Below are 26,596 nucleotides of genomic sequence, written 5' to 3'. Positions count from 1 at the left end.
GGATTACAGGCGTGCACCACCACGCCCGGCTAATTTTTGCATTTTGAGTAAAGACGGGTTTTCACCATGTTGGCCAGGCTGGTCTCGAACTCCTGACCTCAAGTGATCCGTTTGCCTCGGTCTCCCAAAATTCTGGGATTACAGGCGTGAGCCCCCACGCCCGGTCGCGCTTAGTACTTTTTACCAAAAATAAAAGATACTAAAACATTTTCGTGGGTCTTAGACACTTCCCGAAGGATTTGTTCCCAGCTGTCAGATGAGGAAACTGGCGCTCGCAGGGCCGGCGCAGCAGAGCGGGGCTCTGCACGAGTCCAGTGGGAAACCTCTCTCCGGAGCTAAGTAAGCCCCCGGCCCACCCCGGCAGCGCTCCGGGATCGACTGGGGACGTTCCTTCCGTCGGTCCCCTTTGTTCCCAGTGCCGAGCCCGCGGCCCTGCCCTTCCTCCAGGCCCCGCCCCTTCCTCCAGGCCCCGCCCCTTCCTCCAGGCCCCGCCTCCCGTTCTAGCCGAGGCGCGCGGCCGCGCCTGCGCCCGCCCGCCTGTCCCCGCCTCGCGCATGCGCGGCGCTCGCTCGCGGGAGAGCGTGGCGGGGGCCGCGGCGGGCGCCATCATGGACGAGGACTACTACGGGAACGCGGCCGAGTGGGGCGACGAGGCTGACGGCGGCCAGGTGAGGCGGGACACCTGGCGCCCCCCGGCGAGGATCGTTCGTCTCCGCCGCCGGCGGGCCGGCCCCGCTCCCGGCGAGGCCGCGCGGCGCGAGGCCGCGGGCGTGCGGGGGGTGTGCGCGCGCACGGCCCGCGCGGTCACCGTGTGGTTCAAGCACAGCCCGCCCCGCCCCCGCCCACCCGGGGTCCTGCAGCGCGGCCGCCGGGGTCCCCGCCTCCTCGCCTGCAGGACCGTGGGGCAGGGGTGAGGCGGCGGAGGCTCTGGCGCAGGGCGGCCCGAGGACCCCCGTACCCCCTTGCTCCGGCCAGGAGCAACCTGCGACCCCCACGGCGGGCGGGACACCAACGCTAAGGTGGAGGGTTGGGCCCGGAGCTCACACAGTTTTAAACAAAAATAAAGTGGAAAAACTTCACACCAGTATCATGGTGAAAAAGTAGAACTTAGGGCATTCCTACATGTGCTTTACTGTTTTATAAACTGTACTCTTCAGCACCTTGGGCTGATTTCATCTGTCTTTGGGCAAACTGATGGAAAGGATCTTCGGGCCTTGACCTTCCAGGGTTTGGGGTGGAAGCCCAGGAGGGATCACTCTGTTCCACCCTGAGAACAGGGCCTGCAGAGTCAGGGCAGGCAGCTCTAGTCTGGCCGGTGTGTCGCCTCCATAACTCTAAAGACCCACCTGCGGCGCATGGTTGAAATGTAGCTTCTCACGTCCCTCCTCTGGAGACAGCCCAACAGTTGGTCTGGACGGGAGCCTGGGAACTTGCTTTTTTTTTTTTTTTCTTTGAGGCTTAGTTTCGCTCCTGTTGCCCAGGCTGGAGTGTAATGGCACCATCGCAGCTCACTGCAACCCCTGCCTCCCGGGTTCAAGCGATTCTCCTGCCTCAGCCTCCCGAGTAGCTGGGATTACAGGCGCCCACCACCACGCCCAGCTAAGTTTTTAAATTTTGAGTAGAGAGGAGGTTTCACTATGTTGGCCAGGCTGGTCTCGAACTCCTGACCTCGGGTAATCCACCCACCTCGGCCTCCCAAACTGCTGAGATTACAGGCGTGAGCCACCGCGCCTTGCCCAGGAACTTGCATTTTTAACAAGAGTCAAGATTGGGGATGTCTGGTGCATTTTGAACTGGTGTTTTGAGGGAATAAAGGATGAAGTGGGGCTTACGTTGATGACCATGGGTGGTGGTGTGATGGCGGCTTCCGAGCCGTGGTATAAAATGCCAAGGCAGGCGACGTGTTTCTGGAACTGAAAGAAGCCCTGTGAAGTTAGCTGCCTGGTGGAAGCAGTGGCAGGAGCTCAGTAGGGAGCAGGTTCTGAAGATCCTTGGAGAGTGCTGAATGGTATGGCTTGTTCAGGAGTTTGGGGCAGGGAGTGACACGAGTAGATTTGCATGTTGGATCATTTCACAGTGTTGGAGGCTTCTGGTGGAGTGGATAGAGTCAGACTTAGCTAACGGAGAGCCTGGGCTGTGTGCGTCATGCATTATCGCCTTCCACACTCAAGATTTTGAGTTGGGTGTTACTCTGCTTATCTGGTAAGTGAAGAAAGTGAGACGAAAAGACTTAGTGACCTGCCCAAGGTCATGAAACTAGTAAGGAAGGAGAGGGGACCCAAGCCCACGTCCTTTGTCTCCATTGCCACTTTATCGAATTGCTGACCACCAAAGTGGTCCAGATGGGAGGGTGTGAATTAGCTCAGTGGTGGGTTGGTGTTTGGGGCATCTTGGATATCACCTTGAGCCTTTTTTTCTTTTTTCTGTTTTTTTTTTTTTTTTTTTTTTTTTTGAGACAGAGTCTCGCTCAGCCACCCAGGATGGAGTGCAGTGGCTTGATCTCGCCTCACTGCAAGCACCATCTCCTGGGTTCAAGTGATTCTCCCGTCTCAGCCTCCCGAGTAGCTGGGATTACAGGCACCTGCCATCATGCCCGGCTAATTTTTGTGTTTTAGTAGAGACGGGGTTTCACCGTGTTGGCCAGGCTGGTCTTGAACTCCTGACCTCAGGTGATCCGCCTGCTCCGGCCTCCCAAAATGCTAGGATTACAGGCATGAGCCACCGCGCCTGGCCTTTTTGTTTTTCCTTTGAGACAGAGTCTCGCTGTGTCACCCAGGCTGGAGTGCAGTGGCGCCATCTTGGCTCACTGCAACCTCCGCCTCCCGGGTTCAAGTGATTCTCCAAGTAGCTGGGATTACAGGCTGGTCTCGAGCTCCTGGTCTCAAGTAATCTGCCCGCCTCAGCCTCCCAAAGTGTTGGGATTACAGACGTGAGCCACCATGCCCGGCTCACCTTGAGCCTTTAAGTCATAAAGTGTTAGAACTGGGGCATGTAAGGGCCATCTAATCAATGCCTTCACTTTATAGACCAAGTGCGTGAGTTACTTGCCCAAGTTTATGCAGTCAGACCTAGACCCCACTGATGGGAGACTCGGGAGTCTCATGTTTGGGGAATTTTAATCATGATCCTAATTTTGCCCATTGACACCTGTGGGTTCTCATTGATGAGGGGGGGTGGACCAGATGTTCATTTCATGTTTATTCTGTGACTCAGCTTGGAAGAGGGACAGAAAGTTAGGAAAGGTGTTAGGAGGGTGGCAAGAACTGGATTTTAAAAGATAGTTGGTGACCCAAATCCTGTTCGCCTGATGCCACGTTACATAGTGGGAGGCAGGAAGATGTGTAAGGAGGCCACTGTGATGTTCAGTCTGGATGATGGAAACTAAGAGCTACAGACATTGAAACAGATGAGTCCTGCTGCAGGTTGCAAATGGGGAGTGGCGAGAGGTCAGAACGGACAGGGGAAGTGGGAAGGGCATGCTGTTGCTAGTGCTGGGGTGTTTTTTCCTGAAGGAGATGGGAATCTTTAAGCAGGAGAGAGATGTCAGTTTTGTGGCTTACAAAGATCACTGGCCACAGTGTGAAAGATGATTGAAGGGAAGGAATAAGACCGAGACTTTAGGGGAATGTTGCTACTGCAAGCATACAAAAAATAAGGAAGAGCAGAGGCAAATGTGGAAAGAAGGACCACCTTGGATAGACAGATGGGAGATGGAGTTGATGAATCTATGTGACAGGATGTGGGGGTGGGGGGAGGGAGAGAAGCTGAAGATGATTTTCAGGTTTGGGGGTAACAGGTAGCTATATGATGGAATCCTCTACTGAAATATGGGTTGTAGAAAGAAGATCTGTTTCCAGGGAAAAGGTGTCAGTTTTGGACGTAAGGAGTTTGGATACTTGTGAGACATCTGACCGGAAATGAGAATGGAATGTTGGATACCTGAGTCTGGAGCTTAAGAGAGGAAGGACGGAGAGAGAGATCCAGGCTAATTCTGGATTTGTGAGCAGGTAGATAGCATGACCTGAGAGGTGATGGAAGAGGCAGGTGAGTGCCCAGGGTGGAAGCCCAAGAGAACAGACATATGGGAATGAGGCTGGGGGTGAAGTCCGGCCTCTGTCACGCCCTCAGGGGCTCAGGGTTCCCCACACAAATCTGGTCTGAGAGAAGACTGCACAGTCTTTAGTGGGAAGTCATCAGGTTCTGTCTGCTTCCAAAGCACTGCTTTTAGGATCTTAGTCCAGATCAGGAGTGAGCAAACTTTTCTGAAAAAGGGTAGATAGCAAATATTTTAGGCTGTGCCTGTCTCTGTCTTAACTACTTAACTCGGCCCTTACAGGGGGAAAATGATCATAGACAATCCTTAAAAGAATGGGTGCGGTTGTGTTCCACAAAACTTTATTTGCAAAAATAGGAGAGGGCTGGATTTGGCTCTGGGTCATAGTTTGCTGACCCCTGGCCCAGCTCTTGCCCCATTATGTTAGAGTAGGTTGCATGGAGGTCTGTCTTGCCTATTAGTTTGTAAACTTCTTTGATGGGAAAAGCCTTGTCTTGTCTTATATTTTCTTAGGTTCCTTGGTTGATGAGCACAGTGCAGACTGTTCAAAAAGCATCTGCTTGTTAGTTAGGGTGGCAGTGTTAAAGTTGAAGAGGGTTTGGGATCACTCAGTCCATCCTCACGTGGTCATCAGCAGGTGAAGAAGCCTGCTTTGCCCTTAGATTGAGTGACAGGCCTGAGGTTGCTTCCACATAGAATTGGGACTGGAGTCCAGCTAGAAGTGCCGATGCAAGGCGAGTTAGCGACGTTTACTTTCTAATGGTAAGTGATGGCTCACGCTTTCAAGAATCAGGTTGTTGCTCTTCAGTGGCATGTATGAAATAAGAATAGTGAAAACAATAATAATAATAGTTGACTATCTATTGCACTGTTACTAAATGTCAGGGGTTATGCTGGGCTCTTCCAAAAATTAGCTCATGGAATCCTCACAACAGCCAAATGGGAATAGGCGTTACTATTATCTTCACTTAACAGAGGAGGAAACGGACGCTCAGAGAGGTTGGGTAACTTGTGTGAGCACGGAACCCGGTTTGCCAGGGAGGAGTTGTACGCACCCACTCAGTGTGATCCTGGATCCCATTTTCCTAGCCGCTCACTACCTGCCCAGCCCATTTCATGAAATTGTCATGAAAGTCAAATGAAATAATGTGTGTAGAATACTTTCAAAATGGGCAGCATTATACGATTTAAGGTGAGATTAGGGTATTTATATTAATGAAAAAAAATCCTGGCTCCTGGCATTTACCAACAGCAGGAGGATGATTCTGGAGAAGGAGAGGATGATGCAGAGGTTCAGCAAGAATGCCTGCATAAATTTTCCACCCGGGATTATATCATGGAGCCCTCCATCTTTAACACTCTGAAGAGGTATGTGAGAAAGGTGTTTGTATTGGGAGGAGGCTGGGGATAATTTAGAGAAAGTTTTGTAATACACCCAGAAGGTGCTATGTAAAGCAGGAGTACTGTGAACTGAACTAAAGGCTTCAAGGGGCGGCCCCTCTGCCACTTTTTTTTTTTTTTTAAAGACAGGGTCTTGCCCTGTTGCAGTGGCACAATCACTGCTCACTGCAGCTTCAGCCTCCTGGAATCAGGCAGTTCTCCCACCTCAGCCTCACAAGGTGGCCACTGCAGACGTGTGCCATCGTGCCTGGCTTTTTTTTTTTTTTTTTTGGAGAGACAGGGCTCTTTATGTTGCCCAGGCTGGTCTTGAACTCCTAGGCTCAAGTGATTCTCCCACCTCTGCCTCCCAAAGTGCTGGGATTACAGGTGTGCACCACAGCACCCAGCCCCCTCTGCTGCTTTAAAAATTTTGAAACCTGATTCTCTTCCTCCTTCCTTACCTTCCTGTTGTCCATCATTCCATTCATTCTGGTGTAATTGCCGCTTTATTACTTTCCCTAGGTATTTTCAGGCAGGAGGGTCTCCAGAGAATGTTATCCAGCTCTTATCTGAAAACTACACTGCTGTGGCCCAAACTGTGAACCTGCTGGCTGAGTGGCTCATTCAGACAGGTGCTTTGTGGGTGGCCCCTGTCCTGGCTAGTCACCCCCACCTTTTTAAAAATAGACTTTTGTGTCCTTATAACACTGATACATTGCCTTGTTTTCCTGGTTTCTGAGACTTGTGTAAGAAAGAGCTGAACTTCTTACTTATTTTTATGTTTATCTTACTCATTTGTATCTGCTTGCCTCTTATCTTTGATTCAGTAATTGAGGTTTACTGGTAGCCTGCAAACGTGATTCTCATTGAGCTGTTTTCCCTACCATGTTGTAGAATTATAGGATTATACAGTGTATGTTCAGTGTGTCATTTTCAAGACGTCTATTACAGCAAGCAGTAAATGACGGATAATTTAGGACTGGCTATGATTATGGCTTTTAGCTAATATGATCAAAGTAGAGCCTTACTGTAAATCCACGGAGCCGGGTGCAGATGACGTCACTGAAGTGCGTGCTGTCCGGAAGCTTGTGGACGCACTGCTGTCCCGGTGATTAGACACGAGTGTGTCTCTTTTGGCTGCCATCTGCTCCCTCCTCACTGGGCAGGGATGTTTTTCCGTCCCCCTACCTGTCCACTGTGGCCATTTGTCTTTATCCTTAGTGAGGCTCCGCAGACGGTGCCGTCCTTTCCATGAAGTCAGGGGTGGACCAGACTTGTGTGTTCTGTTCTGTGCTGCTTTTTGGGTCTTATCATTGAATATCATTGATAACTACTTTTAAGAGTTCCAAAATCTTATAAGTGGTCAGAAGCAATTCTTTGATATTTGAGTCACATAGAGACTTTTGACCGTTTGCTTTCTAAAGCCACACAGTGAATGGAGAGCTTGCCATTGTCTAGTTGCTTTCATTTTCTTTCAGGTGTTGAGCCAGTGCAGGTTCAGGAAACTGTGGAAAATCACTTGAAGAGTTTGCTGATCAAACATTTTGACCCCCGCAAAGCAGATTCTATTTTTACTGAAGAAGGAGAGGTGAGAAATTCTTTGTCTAGTACCAGGCCCTAGGGTCTTTTGCAAATTTCTTGTGTACAGTGGAGTGTGGCATATCATGTAAGTAATGGCAGAGTTGGGGACTAAAATCAAAGTGTGAGACAGAAGTTGCATCTAGTCAGAATTGCCCTTTAAATTCTGTACCCAGGGTCGTGACATGCTTGCACACAAGAGGCACACGGGTGCTGAGACCAAGAGAAGGAACAGCAAGTTCCCACCACTTCCCCTCTCAGGCTGACTCCCGGGCACAGCCCTTGGAGTGTTGTGGTGGATTTCGTTTGATTCCTCCAAGGAGCAGTTGCCAAGACAGGGCTAGGCCTGCAGGAGATTATGGGGGAAGCAACTATGAGGGAAGATGGGGGTAGTGCTGGAGGAGGCTGGGGTAGCTGTGATGCAGTCTGACCCTTGAGGGCAAGAGAGAAGGAATGAGGGTTAGTAGGAAGAATGTTAGGCTGCAGTGTGGTTTCCAGAAAGCTCCAGCCATATCAGTGGGGAATCTTTAAGCCACAGGTGCCCATTCTGGGAGCCCACGTCTCCTGGACAGACCTGCTTTTGAGGCCCTGCTGCATTCCATCTGTGGCTGGGAGCAGCCTTGGGGAGCTGGCCTTGGCACAAACAGGATGGCAGGTTCAGAGCACAGCCCTTGAAGCCATCCGTCACATAGGAGAGCTGAGAGAAACGTTTTTCTGGCTACTCCATGTGGTGATGGGCCAGACCACCTGTGCCATTTAAATAGCCTCTTTCTGTTTTGCTGAGGGCATACAGCTGGGGCAGCATGCGCTGCCTGAGCGTGCAAGGCAGCTCTGTGCGGGCCTTGGTGTCTCCTAGAAAGCGACTTTCAGTACCCTCTTGTGTTGAGTCCAGTCTTCTGAAAGCTGAGTGGGCATCCAGGGACCTTCCTGTCACTCAGCCAACTGTGTGGCCATGGCCAGCTCTGGGTCTGCCTCCCCCAGAACTAGATGCCCATGGGGACTCCATCAGCACCAATCTCCTGCAATCGTTTATACAACAGAATCTCCACTCAAGTAAAAGCGGGGCCTCCTCCTGTTTTGCTGTTTGTGTGTTTGTTGGCAGACCCCAGCGTGGCTGGAACAGATGATTGCACACACCACGTGGCGGGATCTTTTTTACAAACTGGCTGAAGCCCATCCAGACTGTTTGATGCTGAACTTTACCGTTAAGGTAGGAAGAGTTCTGGAGTTAAAGAGAAAGGTGTTTGTGAATGAGGGTTATTTTTGGTTGTTGGTCTGTTTCCTTTGACAGTTCATATTTGCTTTTTTTTCATAAAGGTCTTTATTGTTTTATTTTCATAAGCCTTACACTGAGAAAGAAAAGTGTAAAATTTGTATCTGTGTTTTTGGGTCAGCATTGACTGTGTTTTAGGATTTAGCAGGGACACATAGAGTTCTCTATGCTTTGAGAATAGCTTTAGGTGTGCCTGCTTGATCTTCCTCTTGCCTATGAGGAAACGATGGAGAGGTGGTCAGCCCAGGGCACACACCTAGGTGCTAGCAGGGTGGGGGCGGAGTGAAGGCCTGAGACCCATGACCAGCGCACACTTACTCCACCTCACCACGAACACTGACGAGCCAGCTTCCCGTGGAGGTGCGGTCACTGCATGCCACCCCTTTGACTTCTTGTTTTGTGTCCTAGCTTATTTCTGACGCAGGGTACCAGGGGGAGATCACCAGCGTGTCCACAGCATGCCAGCAGCTAGAAGTGTTCTCGAGAGTGCTCCGGACCTCTCTAGCTACAATTTTAGATGGAGGAGAAGAAAACCTTGAAAAAAATCTCCCTGAGTTTGCCGTAAGTTCTTTCTGTATGAGCCTGAGATTAGAAGGAGGCTACTTTGGGTCTTGGTTTTCAAGCATGAGCTGCTCCTTCCCGGGAGAGAATCTCCATTTCTGAGGGCACCTTCCAGGACGCTCACCCCCGGGCCTGAGCACGGTGGAGGCTCGGCTCTAGTCTGCTGTCCGTGCCAGAGGAGTGAACCCCACACCCTCTCTCCCTGCAATCTTTCAGAAGATGGTGTGCCACGGGGAGCACACGTACCTGTTTGCCCAGGCCATGATGTCCGTGCTGGCCCAGGAGGAGCAGGGGGGCTCCGCTGTGCGCAGGATCGCCCAGGAAGTGCAGCGCTTTGCCCAGGAGAAGTGAGAGGCCCTGTTTCTGCTCATCCCCTCCCTCCCTAGTGCTCCCCACGAAACCCTTCCCATGGCCCTCATTCCACAGCCAAAGCTGCTAGCTCCTTCTGTTCAACATATAGGTAGACTTCCTTTTGGCTGGGCATGGTGGCTCACCTAAGGTCAGGAGTTCAAGACCAGCCTGACAAACATGGAGAAACCCCGTCCCTACTAAACAAAAATACAAAATTAGCCAGGCGTGGTGGCACATGCCTGTAACCCCAGCTATTTGGGAGGCTGAGGCAGGAGAATCGCTTGAACCTGGGAGGTGGAGGTTGTGGTCAGCCAAGATTGCACCATTGCACTCCAACCTGGGCAACAAGAGCAAAACTCTGTCTCAAAAAAAAAAAAAACTTCCTTTTATCCAGCAGAGCTGGAAAAGTTAGAGTTGTTTTTGGTATACTGAGAGAGCTGGCATTCTAAAGTGCTGCTCTGAGGACTGTTTTGTAAAGCACTTGATTCTTTTTCACTTTGCTAGATTTATGGACCTGGGTTTTATACTGGGATTCATAAGTAACAAATAACATCAGTCCTGAAATAGTTGTGCAGAATCTCATTGTTACAGTGTCGTCCACATCTTACTGTACAAAATGAGCTCGTATTAACTTTATTTTCTGCTACCAATAGAGTGTTCATAAGTATTTAAAGTGCATGACTCCTTTATTATAGAGCCAGCAAGCTGTATTTGAATCACTTTCCCAGTGTTGTAAATGTTATGAGTCAGTACACTCGTGAATGACAGAAAAACAGAGACCCCAACAATGTAAAGTATTCTATGTGTAAAGAAGAACAGAAAAAAGAAGCTGCCTCGTTACTAACAGTCTCTCTGGTTTTTCTCATCAAGAGGTCACGACGCCAGTCAGATCACACTAGCGTTGGGCACAGCTGCCTCCTACCCCAGGGCCTGCCAGGCTCTTGGGGCCATGCTGTCCAAAGGAGCCCTGAACCCTGCCGACATCACCGTCCTGTTCAAGATGTTCACAAGCATGGACCCTCCTCCAGTTGAACTCGTAAGTTGCTTCTCAAGAACCCCCAGTGCCAACTGGTAGGGTTACTTTGGAAAGTCTGTGCTTGTCTGATTCTCTGAAGGCTGTGAATGCAAATCCATCATTGTCCTGGTCCTTCCTCAGTCACGCTCTCGGCCTGGAGCCTGTTAGGCCCCTGCTGTGTAGGGAGCCCTGAGGGGAGGTGGGTGAGCAGTGCTCTCAGGCCTGCCGTCCCGAACTGGGCCTGTGCTTCTCCTCAGATCCGCGTTCCAGCCTTCCTGGACCTGTTCATGCAGTCACTCTTTAAACCAGGGGCTCGGATCAACCAGGACCACAAGCACAAATACATCCACATCTTGGCGTACGCGGCAAGCGTGGTTGAGACCTGGAAGAAGGTACCATCGGTTCTGGGAATTTGTGGATTTTTTAGGAGACAAATCTCCTCTTCTGCTTTGATATTATTTTGGAATTTTGGCTACAAGAAATCTTGAGCCTCTCTAGTATCAAGCATGTCTTTTCTTCTGTTTCTGCATAGAGAAAGTGCTAAACGTCTCAAGAAAATGTGTGTAACGTCTCTTAATACTCTGCAAACTGTAATTTGAAATGTGACTAAAGAAATGAAACTGATTTCCATAAGACATGGACAAACACTAGTCTCAATGCTTTTCAGTTTCTGTACACTGTGTGACTTTGAAGTTTGACAATTAAATTGACTCCCAACTTAAGGAGAAATAGGGAAAGTGATTTGCAAGGAGAGGTGGCTGATACCAGAACCCCCCGACAGCAGGGATATCCGCCCTGTCAGGCTCACTAGCTTGTGTGTGTGTTTTCAGAACAAGCGCGTGAGTATCAATAAAGATGAGCTGAAGTCAACGTCGAAAGCTGTTGAAACTGTTCACAATTTGTGTTGCAACGAGAACAAAGGGGCCTCTGAACTAGTGGCAGAATTGAGCACACTTTATCAGTGTATTAGGTAAGTAAAACGAAACTTAGTTCTTCAATCAGTCCTTTGGGGAGGAGGTGGTTTGAGTTTTCATATTGAAAGCTCAAATAACAAAGGCTTCAGCGATACTTACTCATTTTATGTATTTTTTCATTTTTAAACAGTACGTAGGGAACTTTGGACAGCTTTAGCAGTGTGAGGAATTTTCAGGTGTTTATTTGCCAGAAGTCTGTTGAGCACATCCTCACAAATTAGACGAAGTAAAAGATAGCCAGAGTTACAAAAACTGATTTGAAGGGTCTATTTATAGGTAAAGTTATACCCACAAACTATTGCTTAGATAGAAATGATTTGTGATTATGCCAATTATATAAATACACGTGTCCTAGAAATAGTATGTCCTCTTAGGCATGTCTTTCCCCTAATAATTTATACTAGGGATGAAGAAAGAGTTTGCTACATAAAGGTAAACTTCAACCCAGTTCACCAAACTCACTGAGGGTTGCTCATTAATGATGTTTTCCTTTAAATAAGTGGTTTAAAGTGAGCAGAGAATTGAACTCTGCTTCTCGCACCACATGTTGAGTGGCTGCCGATCCATTCACGCTATTTACTAATAAGCAGAGCTTAGGCCGGGCACGGTGGCTCCCGCCTGGAATCCCAGCACTCTGGGAGGCCAAGGCAAGAAAATCGCTTGAACCCAGGAGTGCAAGACCAGCCCGAGCAACATGGTGGACCCTCTTTCTACAAAAAATTAGCTAGACATGGTGGCACGCACCTGTAGTCCCAGGTACTCGGGAGGCCACAGCGAGCCATGATTGTGCCATTACACTCCAGCCTGGGTGACAGAGTCTCAAAAAAAAAAAAAAAAAAAAAAAAGGTTGGGGGACGTATTGAAGGGTGAATGGTGGAGTCGTTTGAGTTTGTTTGTAACCATCCTTTAATGCTTTTCTAGCATATTTTGTGTTTTCAATTGTTTTTTAAAGGAAGCATTCTGCCTTAACTGTAGGTTTCCAGTGGTAGCAATGGGCGTGCTGAAGTGGGTGGATTGGACTGTATCAGAACCAAGGTACTTTCAGCTGCAGACCGACCATACCCCTGTCCACCTGGCATTGCTGGATGAGGTAAGAGGGCGGAGGGCTGTTCGCAGTGTACACAGTGTCTGTCTCATGCTGTTTACGTTGGCATTAACATTGCATCTATTTAGTAAGTTTAGAGGATACTCTTTTCAAAAATAGTTATTTCAGTCCTAAGTGAGGATTTTCCTCTTAAGGACCTAGCTTCATTGACTGCAGAAATTTCTTAATCTCAGTCAAGTGTTAATGGAAGCTGATGGCCCTGGCTTAGGTGTCAGGACCTTCCTCCTCAGTGATAAGCTCTTTGGTGACTGTGACAGTGCCCGGTTTCTCTGTGTGCCAAGTGTGACCACATTGCTCAGCGAAGCTCCCTCTGGCCTGTTTGTAGATCAGCACCTGCCACCAACTCCTGCACCCCCAGGTCCTGCAGCTGCTTGTTAAGCTTTTTGAGACTGAGCACTCCCAGCTGGACGTGATGGAGCAGGTGAGCAGTGCCCGTGGGGCTCGCCAGGGGGTTGGGGAGGACCCCCTCTAACCAGCTCCCTGTGCCCCTTCTGTAGCTGGAGCTGAAGAAGACACTGCTGGACAGGATGGTTCACCTGCTGAGTCGAGGTTATGTACTTCCTGTTGTCAGTTACATCCGAAAGTGTCTGGAGAAGCTGGACACTGACATTTCACTCATTCGCTATTTTGTCACTGAGGTCAGCAATGCACCGTTGGTTTCATGTTTCATACTGTTTACACTAGCACTGCCCTTTTTGGCTTAATGTAGTTCATTTTGTACCTAACTGAGAACTGTGCTTTCTGATGTAGTGATGACAATGACAGATACTCATTTATCAAAAAGCACTTCCTGCCTGCAGCAGCTGTATTACACACTTTGCCTCCATTACCACCCTGGGCATCTTAATGTTGGAGACGGGTGGTGTCACCAGGGAAGCTGGTGGGGGCGGGGAGGGATTTTTTCCAAACTGATTGCCATTTCACCCCAATGTCGGTGGATGCCCCGCACTAGTGTGCGGAAGAAGTCACCCTGTGCTCCCCCACACAGGTGCTGGACGTCATTGCTCCTCCTTATACCTCTGACTTCGTGCAACTTTTCCTCCCCATCCTGGAGAATGACAGCATCGCAGGTACCATCAAAACGGAAGGCGAGCATGACCCTGTGACGGAGTTTATAGGTGAGGCCCAGTGCCTAGCCCTTTGTTACAATAGAAAATGTCAGCTGGGCGCGGTGGCTCATGCCTGTAATCCCAGCACTTTGGGAGGCCGAGGTGGGTGGATCACCTGAGGTTGGGAGTTCAAGACCAGCCTGACCAACATGGAGAAACCCCATCTCTACTAAACATACAAAATTAGCCAGGTGTGGTGGCACACGCCTGTAATCCCAGCTACTTGGGAGGCTGAGGCAGGAGAATTGCTTACCCTGGGAGGCGGAGGTTGCATGAGCCAAGATCGCGCCATTGCACTCTTTCCTGGGCAACAAGAGCAAAACTCCATCTCAAAAAAAAAAAAGAAAAAAGAAAATGTCATATTCTACTTCCTGTTTCTAACGCAGTCACTGTTTTCCTCGTTAAAGCTCACTGCAAATCTAACTTCATCATGGTGAACTAATTTAGAGCATCCTCCAGCGCTGAAGCAGAACATTCCAGAACCAGTTGTGGAGAAACCCTTTCAAGAAGCTGTTTTAAGAGGCTCGGGCAGTTTCTTCAAAATGGGCACCATTGGGAGGAGGTGGATGACTTCTTTACAAAGGAAAATGGTAGCAGCTTCAGTGAGAAACTGCTCTTACGAACAGTCCCTTCTCTGCTGTCAATCCAGTACTGCTCTCAAATCCTGTTTTCGGTGTTCATTTCCTTCAAGGCAGGCACTGGGCTCGCATGACGCCTCAGGACAGATCCGGCCGTCAGCCGTGGGCCGCTGGGAACTCAGACACTCGGGGAACTCCTTTCAAAGCTGACCTCAGTTTTCTCACAAGAACCCAGTTAGTTGATGTTTTATTATAATTGTCTTAATTTGCTAAGGACAAGTAATAAATTTTTAAAAAGCCTTTCTGCTGGGTTGGATTGGGTCCTGATGTGACATTGTTTTTGTGTGTGAATAAGGCACGGTCAGCCTCAGTCTTGTGTGGAGCCAGATACTTTATTCATCACTTGGGCGATTTGAAATTGCCATCTCCCTCCCTCCCTCCCCAGCCCTTGATTCCAAAGTGACATAAGAAGCGGTGATGCGTCTGAACTGTTTCACCTCTCACATGCGGTATGATTGCCCACAGTGGCCAAATACAAAAGATCAAGCCCTCTACTGAAGAAAACAGGTCCCATGGTTTGCTGGGTCACAAATCACTTCTTCACCAGGTGGTTGACTGCAATCATTGTGAGGCAGAGCCATCCTGTGTCCTGTGCAAGTGTTTTAAGTCACCCCATTTTCAACCCTCAAGAACACTCTGAGCCAGTACTACGTTGTCCTTGCTGTCCAGTATTGATAGCCAACCCCGTTCCCACCAGCCAGCCTGGCACACATAACCATAGGATCCCCTCTGATCATGGCTCACCATGCCTTTTCTTAAACGGCTCTTCTAGTGACATAGCCTTAAACGATGGGGTCCCCAAACGTACAGAGCTCCTCGATGGCAAGGTTGTATCTGGCGCCCTTCCCATCCTTATAGGTGCTGGTCACGATCCTCAGCCAGCCTCTCTCGCCCTGTGAGAAGTGGGATCGCACGTCAGCCCATCTGCAGCCATCCCCAGCTCCCTCTGCTGCTCTTAGCACCCTGCCCCCTGCTTTCTGCCTCCATCCCTCAGGCCAACCTTGGGGGATCCAGACAACCCGCTCAGCTGCCCCTCAGCTTTCCCATGACCCCTGTTCTGAAATACCTTTTGTGAAATATTTCACTTGGTTAACGTTTAACATGAGGGCCTCTATGCCAAAAGTGAATTCATGTAACAAAACATGTTGACTCTAGACCGGCGACGACGCCACCTACTGCTACCCCCATTAGTAGTCACCTAGTAAAAAACACATTTCATCACCTGCACGTGAACCGCCTTTCCCCCATTTCCTAATAATGAATTTCTGTGTCTTACATTATTAATGGCTAAGACTAGGCCTGGCAGTTGATTTATCTCTCCTGGACTTTTGGCCTAACTCGAGTATTTTTGAAAAACCTACACAGTATTTTAGGGGAGCCCAAAAACCGTGATAGGAAAAAGAATGAGCTGGTTGTAAAGGAAGAAGGTGGCAGAGCTCCTCTCCAGCAGTGCTCACAGGGACTTCCCCAGGGCACCAGGCACCATCTGGAGACAGTTTGGTCACACTGGGATTGCGGGGAGTCACCTAGTGGGTGGAGGGGCCAGGGATGCTGCTGAACACCCAAAGTGCACAGGATGGCGGCAGCCGTGCACGACAGAGAAGGGTCTGGCCCCAAAAGCCACTGGCGAGATGGCTGAGACAGCTGGAGCAAGGAACCCTCCATCAAGGCCCCGGTTTTCAGCTAAAAGTCAACAGAACCATTCAAGCGAGAGGAGTACCAGGATGCTTTTTGCTAGGAATGACCTTAAGAAAATGCAAACCTCTTACCCATGGTTCACCCCATGAATTCCGGACAATCCAGTACTCAGTCCCATTGCTGATGCCCCACCCAGCCACGGAAATGACATGGTTTATGTAGGTGACATCCTGGTATTCGGCATAGATGCCTCCGGTGTAGTTAGCCAGTCTTTCTGTTGCCATTATTCCACAGCTGAGAGCAAGCAGTTAAGGAATTACCACTTTAAGTTGAGAGAATTTACCATCATCAGAAATAATCTGCTATGGCCGGGCACAGTGGCTCACACCTGTAATCCCAGCAACTTGGGAGGCCGAGGCAGGTGGATCGCTTGAGTCCAGGAGTTCAAGACCAGCCTGGGCAAGATGGCAAACCCCCCCCTCTACAAAAAATACAAAAATTAGCTGGGTGTGGTGGTGTGCGCCAGTAATCCCAGCTATTCGGTGGAGGGGGCTAAGGCAGGAGGATCGCTTGAGCCTGGACGGTCAAGGCTACAGTGAGCCAAGATCACACCACTGCACTCCAGCCTGGGTGACAGAGTGAGACTTTGTTTAAAAAAATAATAATAATAAAAATTAAAAATAAAAATAAAAAAACAAACTCTGATATGACGAAAAAGTTATGTAAACCCAACTCAGATAATGTATATCCGACGGTTCTGGAGAAACTTCTGTTATTCACATAGTGAATGAAACTATGTGAAACTGCCCCAACACACTGCCCTCAGTACAGCTTGGGGGAGCGCCCCACCCGCATTCTGCACAGCCGTCCACAGGGCAGACTTGCCATCAGCTCAGCTTTACCTCTGAGAAAACGGAAGCTCTTAGAGGGGAAATGATGTGGCTGTCTCGAGCCTACTGAATACAACCGGCCAGAAGGAAAGCGGCAAAGGACGGAAACACGTGCACCTGCATGAGCCCACACTGGCGCTGTCACCTGCGGATCTCTCCTCACCCGTGGACCTCTCCTCACCCGTGGACCTCTCCTCACCCGCGGACCTCTCCTCACCTGCAAACCTCTCCTCACCCACGGACCTCTCCTCACCCGCGGACCTCTCCTCACCTGATGGGACCATTTGCATAGATTTCTGCCATCATCTTCTCCCTCCCAGAGAGGGAGCCGTAGTCTCCCACTCTCCAGAGGGTGTAGTTCCGGATGGCGTGGCAGTCTTTGAATTCATTGCATGTCCCACATTGGTTGAACTTGTCACACTCTGGGGGAGAGCAAGAAAAGTCAGCATGAGGCCGTCTCCTCATTAACCCACCGACAAGCCCGCCAAGCCCACTCTCCACGCTCCTCATGCAGCCTACCACTGAGCAGCTAAGAACAGAAATCATCTTGCCATTGGGTGCTGCTTAATGACGCTCTTCTTTCAGCTGCCGGGGAGTTATGAAAAGCCCTTCCCCAGGCTTTGGCAGAGAATGAAAGAGACAGGCATTAATTAGCACATAGTAGGCACCCAGGAGTTCGCCTTTTTCTGTCTAATGGCTGGAGAAGAAGGACCTTTCCACAATACTTTCTGGCTGAAAATGGAGCATAATCAAATGATTGGCACTTAATAAAATGTCTCTATTGCTGGCTGGTGAATAAAGAGGCCAATACGTTGAGTAACAACAGAAAAGCATTTTCTTCTGTGCCCACGCTGAGGGTACAGAAAAAAAAAAATTCTGGTTATTTCGACCTAAGAGGTTATCAAGAATTAGGCTTAAAAAAATAAAATAAAATAAAGAGGGCCAGGCACCTGCAATCCCAGTACTTTGTGAGGCCGAGGTGGGTGGATCACCTGAGGTCAGGAGTTCGAGGCCAGCCTGGCCAACATGGTGAAACCCTGTCTCTTCTAAAAGTACAAAAATTAGCCAGCCGTGGTGGTGGTGCATGACTGTCATTCCAGCTACTCGGGAGGCTAAGGCAGGAGAATTGCTTGAACCCAGGAGGTGGAGGTTGCAGTGAGCCTGGATTGTGCCACTGCACACTCCAGCCTGGGCTACAAGAGCGAGACTCTGTCTCTAAAAAAAAAAAAAAAGGAAAGGAAGAGGACAGGGGTGGTGGCTCACACCTGTAATCCCAGCACTTTGGGAGGCCAAGGCAGGAGGATGGCTTGAGGCCAGGAGTCTGAGACCAGCCTGGACAACAGAGCGAGACCCTATCTCTACAGAAAAAAAATTTTTTAATTAATTAAAAAAAAAGAAGAAAATAAAAAGTACAGCTCTTGGTTTGCAAGCTCAGAGTCGCTGTGTTCCCACTTTTCACTCCATCCACACAGCGGCCGTTGGCCTGCCATTCGCTGCTTTGGTGTGACCTGTCATAGTTACCAGTCTGTCCGATTCTTCCCCCAGGAACATGAGCACCTTGAGGCTCGGACACTGGTTCAATTTGTCCCTTGCACACCAAGGGCCCAGTGCCCAGTACTACGGGAAAATGGTGGATTTGTGGCCACATTTTGCTAACACTACAAAGACAAGACCATTTATCGCAATCAGGTTTTTTTTTTTTTTTTTTTTGAGACTGAGTCTCACTCTGTCACCCAGGCTGGAGTTCAGTGGTATGATCCTGGCTTACTGCAAGCTCCACCTCCTGGGTTCAAGTGATTCTCCTGCCTCAGCCTCCTAAGTAGCTGGGATTACAAGCACACGCCACCACGCTCGGCTAATTTTTGTATTTTTAGTAGAGACAGGATTTCACCATGTTGGCCAGGCTGGTCTCGAACTCCTGGTCTTAAGTGATCCGCCCACCTCAGCCTCCCAAAGCTCTGGGATTACAGGTGTGAGCCACCGCGGTCACCAGTCACACAATCACGTTTCTGATGAGCTCCATCTGCTCCTGTCAGGCTGGGTGGGGTCGAGGGGCCTGGCCTCGGCTGGGTGAGAACAGTTGGGGGGTGGAGTGGGGTGGGCGTGGCCCTGGAGACCACCTGATACCCGTTTCCTGCTTCAGAGCCGTCTGACCGCCCTTCCCTCTGTGCCTTCATCTGTCCCCCTTCTCAAAGGACTCAGTCAGTCCAGGAGAATTCTTTCTGGCTGAACAATAAGGCCTGAGAGGCAAGGCAAGGGAGCCCCGTTGGCAGAGGGTGGTGCCCAGAGGACCTTGTGCCACGTCAGAGTGCACAGGGCGCTGGGGCCAGCCTATATAGCCTGGGGCAGGGGGGAAACAGCAAAGCAAGCAGCAGCTGTTGGCCTTTCCCAGCTCTCTGCTCTGACTGTGAGGGAGATCTGAGTCAGGTGGCTTAAAACTACCAATTATGGCTGGGCGCGGTGGCTCATGCCTATAATCCCAGCACTTTGGGAGGCCGAGGTGGGCGGATCACCTGAGGTCGGGAGTTTGAGACCAGCCTGACCAACATGGAGAAACCCCGTCTCTACTAAAAAATACAAAATTAGCCAGGTGTGGTGGCACATGCCTGTAATCCCAGCTACTCGGGAGGCTGAGGCAGGAGAATCACTCAAACCCGGGAGGCTGAGTTTGCAGTGAGCAGAGATCGTGTCATTGCACTCCAGCCTGGGCAACAAGAGCGAAACTCCATCTCAAAAACAAACAAAACCTACCAATTATGGGATTAGGGTCTGGGCTTTCCTTTCCTTCTGTTTCCAACGGGAGCAGCCTGAAAGGAATGCCAGCTACAGGGATTCCAGGCTAGCTTGGGTCTGCTCATCCACACAGCACCCCCTTGGCCGCAGACACACCTGAATGTGGGGGACCTGGGCCCTGGGTCGCCAGAACAGGAACCAAGCCAATGGCTGCTTCCAGCTTGGGGCAGCACCTCCCCACCTGCTCTCCACCAAAGCTCCTGGAAAATGAACTCTCCCTCCACAAAGCCCCCTACACCTCTCCCCTACAAAGGCCCAAAAAGCCACCAACATGCCAGCATGTCAGAACCCAAACACCATATCCAGGCCCAGCCAAAGGGGCACAGGAGCAAGACACTTCCACAAGGCTGGAGACATGGGGACAGGAATTTTTTTTGAGATGTAGTCGTGCTCTGTCACCCAGGCTAGAGTGCAGTGGCGCGATCTTGGCTCACTGCAACCGCTGTCTCCCGGGTCAAGCGATGCTCCTGCCTCAGCTGCCTGAATAGCTGGGATTACAGGCACGCACCACCATACCCGGCTAATTTTTGTGTTTTTAGTAGGGAAAGGATTTCACCGTGTTGGCCAGGCTGGTCTTGAACTTCTGACCTCAAGTGATCTGCCTGTCTTGGCTTCCCAAAGTGCTGAGATTACAGGCGTGAGCCACCGCGCATGGCCAAGGATGCTCTTCAGCCCACTCCTGCACCAGGCTTTTTCGCTGACCTTCTCAGCAGGGACTACGGGGTCCAGTTTTCTGGTCCCCAGCCCAAGCAGGTGCACGGTAGCAGAGGGGCTTCTGCAGGGAAAGGCTGGAGCAGGTGCTGTGAACACTGCCCCTCACGGTCAAGAGCATCATCGCCCCTGGGGGCTGCAACCTCTGCCCTCCCGCAGCTCCCCAGCCACCAGCCAATGTGAGGAGCGCGGGATTGGGCTGGGCCCTCAGCCACGAGTCCCTGTGGAAGATGGCGTAGAGGGCGGGAGGGTGGGGTGGGGGCGTGGGCAGCAGCCTACCCTGGTCCTTGGCCTGGTAGTTGTTGCAGGTCTCGTCGGGGATGCCTTGTCGGTGGGCATAGTCCCACACGGGCAGGTCATTGCCCCCTTCACAGGAGCCAGCGTTAGCACAGTCGAGGACGTGCTGCACGGACAGGAGGGTGGAGGGCCACGCTCCCTTCCTCTTGATGTTGATCCGATCTGCAACAGTCAGCACCTGCCAGTCAGCACTCAGCCGCCCTCCACCTACTTCCCCAAATGGTCCTGGATGCCTGGGGTGGGATGCAGGCTCTGCCCAGCCTGGCCTGCCTTCGGCTCTGCCCAGCTGCCTGTGTCTCCCTCTCCCTGCTGACCTCTTCACGGAGGTCTCTGCTCAGACGTCGCTCTGCAGAGAGTGCCCTGGCCTTCTTTGGGCACTGTCCTGTCTGCCACACCTCCTACTACAAATGCCACGACAGCAGGGCCAGGGTCAGGCAGTCACCAGCCTCTGGCCCTGCAGACACCAGAGAAGTGCCTGCTGAATGTAGGGCTGAATGGACAGAGACTCTGCCACCCGTGCCAAGTGGGCCACGCCCCAAAGCCAGCCAGGAGAAACCGTCCCTGCCCTCGTGGACAGGGGGCCAAAGCGTCAGCTCTGTAAATGAGTATAGCCCAGGGAGCTGCATGAGCCCCAGTGAGGGGCCAGATGCAGCACCAAGGGCTGGGGAAGGCCAGCAGGGACCCAGCTCTGAAGGCACGGGGGGATGCAGAGGGCTCCCCGTGGCTGGCTGACCATGCCCTCACTGCCCAGGTGCCTGGGCTCTGAATCCCAAGGTGCAGCCAAGGACAGGAGAGGTTGGTCACCAAGGGACCTGCTTCCCTTCTCATGCACAAATGCAATAAAATAGCTCCTACAAGGAAACCCAGGCCCTCATTCAGGGTCATCTCACTCTCTGCCCTCCCAGGACAATGACTTCACAGCCACACACCCCTGCACCTGCCTCAGGCCTCATCTCCTGACCCTACCTCCAAGTCAGAACCCTTCTGGCAGCCTCACCTGTCCCTCCCCCAGGGCACAGTGAGCAGGGGGTTCCTCTGCCCATTGGCAGCCCCCTCTGGGCCTGCACATCCCCTCCATCTCCTGTTACCTTCCAGACTTTCCCACACTGCCCCACAGTCTGCTCTTCCACCTGGCCTCCTCCCGGTCGCCCAGCCAGGGGCCTTCTGGAACTGGCCCTGCTCTGGTGACTTTGCTTCACACATCACTGAAAAGTCCCAAAGCGGACCTCCATCCTGCCGCCACCCAGCCTGCCCATGCTCTGCACCCCAAACGCTCTTCCTGGAGCAGCCAGTGGCTGGTTTGTCCCCTCCCACCCGACCAAGCCACCTTAGGTTCCATCCTGTTTCCTTCCAAGGACTTGGCTCCCTCCAGCTCTCCTCCTCCCCTCCCCCTTGTCAGCCACGCCCCCTCTAAGCGGATCTGCACACCTCAGACTTGCCTTTCTCACAACACCAGCGTGAGCCCCCAGCCCCTCCCACTCCCTGTCATGGTTTTCTGCTTTACTCAATGGTTTGAGACAGTGCCCTGACCTCTACTGCCCCGCTCCTCTTCAGCCCTTTCTCTCTTGCTAATGGCCACTTCTCCGTCATCCGAGCCGACCACTCTCCGGCAACAGTCAGCACAGTGGTCGCTCCATCCTTCTGGAAGTACCTCCTGCCTGGGCTTCTGGGGTTCCACTTGGCAGTGCAGGGTATCCCATGGCCTGCCCGGAGCCCTTCCCTTCTCTGCCCAACCCAACCTGGCGACAGCAGTCCTGGCCCAGAGGCAGAGCTCGGATGGATGAGCAGTTTCAGTTCTCGCCTCTCCGTCCACGCCTGCCTGAAGCATCTGGACCCGGCCTAACCAGCTCACTGAGGTGTGCACAAGCTTTTCCCATGGCCAGACTCAATCCTTCATCCCACCAGCCCCATCCAGCAATGGGCTTATTACTCACACCCAAATGTGGGCTGACACAAGTGTCCTGAATACGTTTAACGCAGACCAGGCCAAGCTAGGGTGTGCAGGAAGTTGGGTGTGTCAAATGCATTCTCCACTTACGGCGTTTTCAACTTATGATGAGGTTGTCGGGACATGACCCCACTGTTAAGTCAAGGAGCATCTGTAACCGTGCAAAGCATACAGTGCCAAGAAGAAAAATAAAACAGGGAGATAATTCAGGAAGTGGGGTGTCATATGCGTACGGTGGCTGAGGAAGACCCCGGTGAGGTGACATCCGTAGGAGGGAGGGACCTCAGGGAGAGAGGAGGTGCCTGGCGGGAGAAGCTACCACCCCGCTCCACCCTCGGTAGGAGCAGGGGAGCAAGAGGGGTCCTGGGAGGGAGCCCGATGGTGAAGGCTCTTGAAGACCAGAGGGTTCTGTCTTTTATCTGAGTGCCATCCTGAGAGGGTTTCAAGCCAAAGAACATGATCTGATGGGTTTTCACAGGCTCACTGTGGCCAGAGGGGCAGAGGCCAGGAGACCAGTGAGGGCAGTTGGCAGCGGGGCGGTGTGGTTACACCTGGAGGAGGAGGTGGGCGGTGCGTGATTTCTGCATCTGCTTCAAAGGTAGAACCGACAAGACTTGTGGGTGGATTATATGAGGCACAGAAAACAGAGGAGTCGTGTGCCAGTCCAGGCTTTTGCCTGCATAGCCGGAAGGACAGCCAGGGAGGACTGGGGAAGAAATGGGCTCTCGGGTCACAGCGGTGGAAGGAGCCATCCAGACCTCAAGGTCTGAGGCTGGAGGCGTCAGGTGCCTGGGCCAGCGGGCAAGTGGGCAGGCACAAGAAAAAGTGAGTTCAGGTGAAGAGTTGGTCCTAGGGTAGCTGACACTCAGAACTCTGAGGAGACAGCTGTGGAGAGGGGAAGGATGGGCCAGGGAGGTGCAGGCAGGGAGCGTGGTGCAGGAGAGGGAAGCATCCTGGGGAGACGTGATCAGGAGAATGCTTCACAGTGGGCCCCAGGTAGCTGTGGCAAGAACAGTGCTGGTGGAGTGGCAGAGGTGGGACTGAGGCTGGAGTGGGTTTAAGGGTAGAGAAGAGGAAGTAGAGGGACTCCAGATACTTCCCCAGGGAGCCAGCAATTGGGGCGGGGTGGGACCGGGGGCTTTGTGTTCCTTTGTTCCAGGTGGGAGAGCTTATCTGAGTGGGAAGGGATGGGCTCAGTGAGGGGTCAAGCCATTTGATCCTAGGGGAGAGGAGGGAAGACAAATGGAGGACCTGCCGCCTTGGCTGGCAGATGGCCAGGGCCCCGTGGAAGTCCCCTTCTGGTGGCTTCTATTCCTCAGTGAGAGGACGCAAGGGCCTGGTTCTGGGTGCACTGAGAAGGAGGTTTCAGGAGAAAGTGGGGTGAAGCAGTCATCCGCCCAGAGAGAGAGTCCCCTGGGGAAATACGGCAGGGCTGACCCCTGGCCAGGGTCCCACACGCACCTGAAAGCCATCTCCCTCCTACCTGCAGTCCTTCGCAGACGCACATCTTGTCACCTGACTCCCTCTCAAAGAGTTCAAGGCTTCCCACAGGCCCCTGGTGATCTTTCTATCCTCCCCTCACCCTCACCCCACCCTCAAAGCCTCTTTCACTTCCTCAGCAGGTGCCAGGCCTGGGCACTTCCCCTGGACTCTGCCCAGTCCTCTGCCTCTAGCCCTCTAGCTGGGCTGCCTCTAGCCCCACCCACACCCTGCAGCCCGCCCAAGGTCTCCCAGACCTTCCAGCTCCATCCACATCAAAGGGGACTTTGAGCGGTCAGAAGTGTGCTCCAGCCCCCGGGGGAGGTGCCACAGATGCCGCAGCTTCAGTTTGCTGGCTCCGGGGTCCAGACCCTACCCCCAGAGCGAGAACCCCTCATTCACAAGACAGAGCCCATCAGACATCCTGGCACAAAGCCCAGGCTTCCGGGCTCAAATCTCAGCTGTCACTCACACTACGCTCAAGCCTCCCAATCTTTCTGCAAAAAGCTTGTTTCCTCATTTGCAAACTGAAAGCAATCATGGCATTGAGGAGGCGTCAGTGAGATGGAGCACACACAAGCGCGTGTCCCCCAGCCTTGGCCCACAGCGGCAGCCACACTGGAGTCGATCTTTTTCACATGGGTGTACAGCAGGCCTGGCCCATGAGGACCAAGGCCAGCGAGGAGGCAGCAGCACTACAGCGCTCATGGGCCAAACTCCCAGCCCACGCAAGTCCCATCTCCAGGGGAAATCCAGGCTCCTGGACCCTGTGCTGTGACTGGAGAGGGGATAGCAGAGTCCCTCCCAAATGCTGTGGGGTGGGCCTGGGGCTGGTTTGCAGCTGTCTCTTCTCCTGCCTTCTCTCCCAAAGCAGGGCGCAGCAGCCTCGTTGATAGGGTGGGCCTCAGCTTCCGCTTCCTCTTTGCTGAGAGCCTTCCTATCCCACTGCAGCCAAAAGCCTAAGATAGAAACCCACCAGGCTGGGGGTAGTGACCAGGTTAGGCCATGGGCTGTAGCCAACAAGCCTCACCCAATATTCCAAGCCCAGGACAGGTTTTCATCTGTGCTGAGAAGTAGTTTACTTCTGTGTCCTCAAATACAGCCTGGGGACTCTGATTTTGCATTTCTGTTTCTATCCCAATGGCTGAGGTCACAAGCTTTGGGGGAAGAGAGGGCACCTGGCAGTCACTTGTCACTGGGCTTCAGTCCTAGTCCTGCCTATCGCCCAAAGGCCCCAGAATGACCCAGCTTGGGTCACCTCAGCAGAGGGCAAAGGCCTGCGCCCCTCGGCCTTAGCCCCCCAGCCCAGGCTGACCTGGCCTTGAATCACAGGCCCCTGGAATCGTGGGCTGAGCTGCCTGGGCTGATAAAGAGGCAGCCCGAATGGGCTTTCCTGGCCCACAGTCAAAGGGCGGCCACTCACCCGCCATAGCACTGGTGCTGGCGTGAGCCCAGCAGGAGCCGCAGTATTGGGGGATGTGCTGGTTCCGGGTGATGCTGGCATAGTTGACACCATTCACGTTGCGCCAGTCCCAGCTCTTGGGCAGATCCGCTGGGGACAGGTACTCATGAGGCCGGGGGTATGTGCTGAGAAGAGACCATTCCTACCCAGATCAGTGCTGGGGCCCCGGGGGGCCATGAGCCCAGGAAGCCCTGGGTAGGGCCCTCCCGCCCTTCCCAACACCTGAGGGCATGGAAGTGAGGCCACAGTCACCAGAGGTGAGCCAGGTGTGGGCCCACCTCACACTAGGAGGCCCCAGCGCTCTCAGAATGTGAAGGAGGCAGGGCACCCCCGAAAGGAGGGAATCGGGGTGCTCCCCCAGCCATGCCACGCCATGAGGGCTACCCCCAGAGGCCGAGGAGGTGGGGCTGGCCTGACTTTCTGGCCAGGTGGGGCTTGTCCAACCCCACAAACATCAGGGCTCACCCTGGATGTGGAAGAGAAGGAGCGACCCCCAAAATGAAGCGGCTGGATCTGACCTTCCAAGGCCTGGTGGCGAGGCCCCCAGGAGGCAGAGCGCGCATCTGGCCCGGGAGATGGGCCTCCCGTGCCCCCAAGGCTGCCTCCCCGCCGGCGCCCACCTGCGCCCCAGCGGAGCCAACCAGTCCCCCTGCAGAGGCCGGTAGCAGGTCTGTCCCGGGCGGAAGTAGAGGCCGCCCTGCGCCGCGCCTGCCAGCAGCACGAGCAGCAGCAGCGGTCGCCACCCTGGCCCGCGCCTCGCCATGGCCCCACGCCGGCTCCTGGGTCCTGCTCCGGATCCCGCTCCGAGTCCCAGATCCCTCGCCGGCTCCCGCTCTGATCCCGACCTCGGCCTCGGCCCCGCACCCGGCCGACCCCGCACTTTGGGCCCCTGCCCCGCCCGGCCCTTAAGGCTGCGGCGGCCGGGCCGGGACACTCCCCCGGGGCGGGGCTGTCCCATCGCGGCTCCTGCCCCGCCCGGTGACCCCTGTCCGCCCCGCCCGGCGCCGCGCCCCGCTCCCTCCCTGGCTCCGGGGTGCCTGAACTCGCGGGCCAGGCGCGAGGTCACCGGGCAGACCCCAGGCCGGACCCCGCCGCCGGCCGCCGTGGGCTAGTGACCGCCCTGAGCGCGGGACTGTCCAACTGGACCTCTTTGCCGGGGTTCCTGGCTTCGGGGTGGGGGGCCGCAGGCTCATGGGACCCCTTGACCCTGCGTTCCTGGGGCCCTGAGCCCTGGAGAGAGGCCCCAGCTTCACATCTGGGCTCAGGCCTCCCCTAGGAAGGCACCCGGGGATGCGGCCACCGCCCCCACAGAAGGGTGCCAGCGCCTGGCTTTCTAAACC

The 26,596-nt window shown here is 53.0% G+C and overlaps 2 protein-coding genes across 4 annotated transcripts; one reads left to right on the top strand and one right to left on the bottom strand.

Annotated features, from left to right (window-relative positions):
• Positions 1–524: 524 nt before the first annotated feature.
• Positions 525–14,280, top strand: LOC105470732 (negative elongation factor complex member C/D). 2 transcript variants are annotated; one of them, XR_011613202.1, is made up of 15 exons: positions 525–668; positions 5,307–5,422; positions 5,957–6,066; positions 6,913–7,022; positions 8,115–8,222; positions 8,694–8,846; positions 9,063–9,193; positions 10,068–10,233; positions 10,470–10,604; positions 11,043–11,182; positions 12,162–12,276; positions 12,617–12,712; positions 12,789–12,840; positions 13,280–13,409; positions 13,808–13,945. XR_011613202.1 is itself a non-coding variant. In XM_071079100.1 (15 exons), exons 1-15 carry the CDS (start codon positions 555–557, stop codon positions 13,840–13,842), a joined length of 1,800 nt encoding a protein of 599 aa, XP_070935201.1. In that variant the 5' UTR covers positions 525–554; the 3' UTR covers positions 13,843–14,280. The 2 variants fall into 2 exon arrangements, 1 of the variants encoding a protein (XP_070935201.1); XM_071079100.1 differs by having other exon boundaries at positions 12,789–12,929; positions 13,808–14,280.
• Positions 14,281–14,349: 69 nt separating this feature from the next.
• On the bottom strand, positions 14,350–26,140 carry LOC105470574 (cathepsin Z). Of its 2 annotated transcripts, XM_071079102.1 has the most exons (7): positions 25,877–26,126; positions 25,218–25,381; positions 20,350–20,529; positions 16,838–16,988; positions 15,808–15,970; positions 14,783–14,931; positions 14,352–14,627 (listed from the first exon to the last, which is right to left on the bottom strand). In XM_071079102.1, the coding sequence occupies exons 1-6, from the start codon at positions 26,017–26,019 to the stop codon at positions 14,821–14,823; spliced, it is 912 nt and encodes a 303-aa protein (XP_070935203.1). In that variant the 5' UTR covers positions 26,020–26,126; the 3' UTR covers positions 14,352–14,627; positions 14,783–14,820. The 2 variants fall into 2 exon arrangements, with proteins under 2 accessions (XP_070935202.1, XP_070935203.1); XM_071079101.1 differs by having other exon boundaries at positions 14,350–14,931; positions 25,877–26,140.
• Positions 26,141–26,596: the final 456 nt, after the last annotated feature.

Source organism: Macaca nemestrina, chromosome 15 (assembly GCF_043159975.1).
Source record: "Macaca nemestrina isolate mMacNem1 chromosome 15, mMacNem.hap1, whole genome shotgun sequence".
In the NCBI taxonomy this organism is placed as follows: Eukaryota; Metazoa; Chordata; class Mammalia; order Primates; family Cercopithecidae; genus Macaca; species Macaca nemestrina.
This window is presented reverse-complemented; position numbering and strand designations above follow the sequence as displayed.

Bases quoted from the DNA above. Each gene is read 5' to 3' on its own strand.
- LOC105470732 (XM_071079100.1), top strand. From the start codon at position 555: ATGCGCGGCGCTCGCTCGCGGGAGAGCGTGGCGGGGGCCGCGGCGGGC. The intron at 7,023-8,114 runs GTGAGAAATTCT...GTTTGTTGGCAG, and splicing joins TTTTTACTGAAGAAGGAGAG to ACCCCAGCGTGGCTGGAACA. The intron at 12,277-12,616 runs GTAAGAGGGCGG...GCCTGTTTGTAG, and splicing joins ACCTGGCATTGCTGGATGAG to ATCAGCACCTGCCACCAACT.
- LOC105470574 (XM_071079101.1), bottom strand. From the start codon at position 26,019: ATGGCGAGGCGCGGGCCAGGGTGGCGACCGCTGCTGCTGCTCGTGCTG. The intron at 20,530-25,217 runs GTGAGTGGCCGC...TGACTGTTGCAG, and splicing joins CAGCACCAGTGCTATGGCGG to ATCGGATCAACATCAAGAGG. The intron at 15,971-16,837 runs GTGAGGAGAGGT...GCTTGCTCTCAG, and splicing joins TATGCAAATGGTCCCATCAG to CTGTGGAATAATGGCAACAG.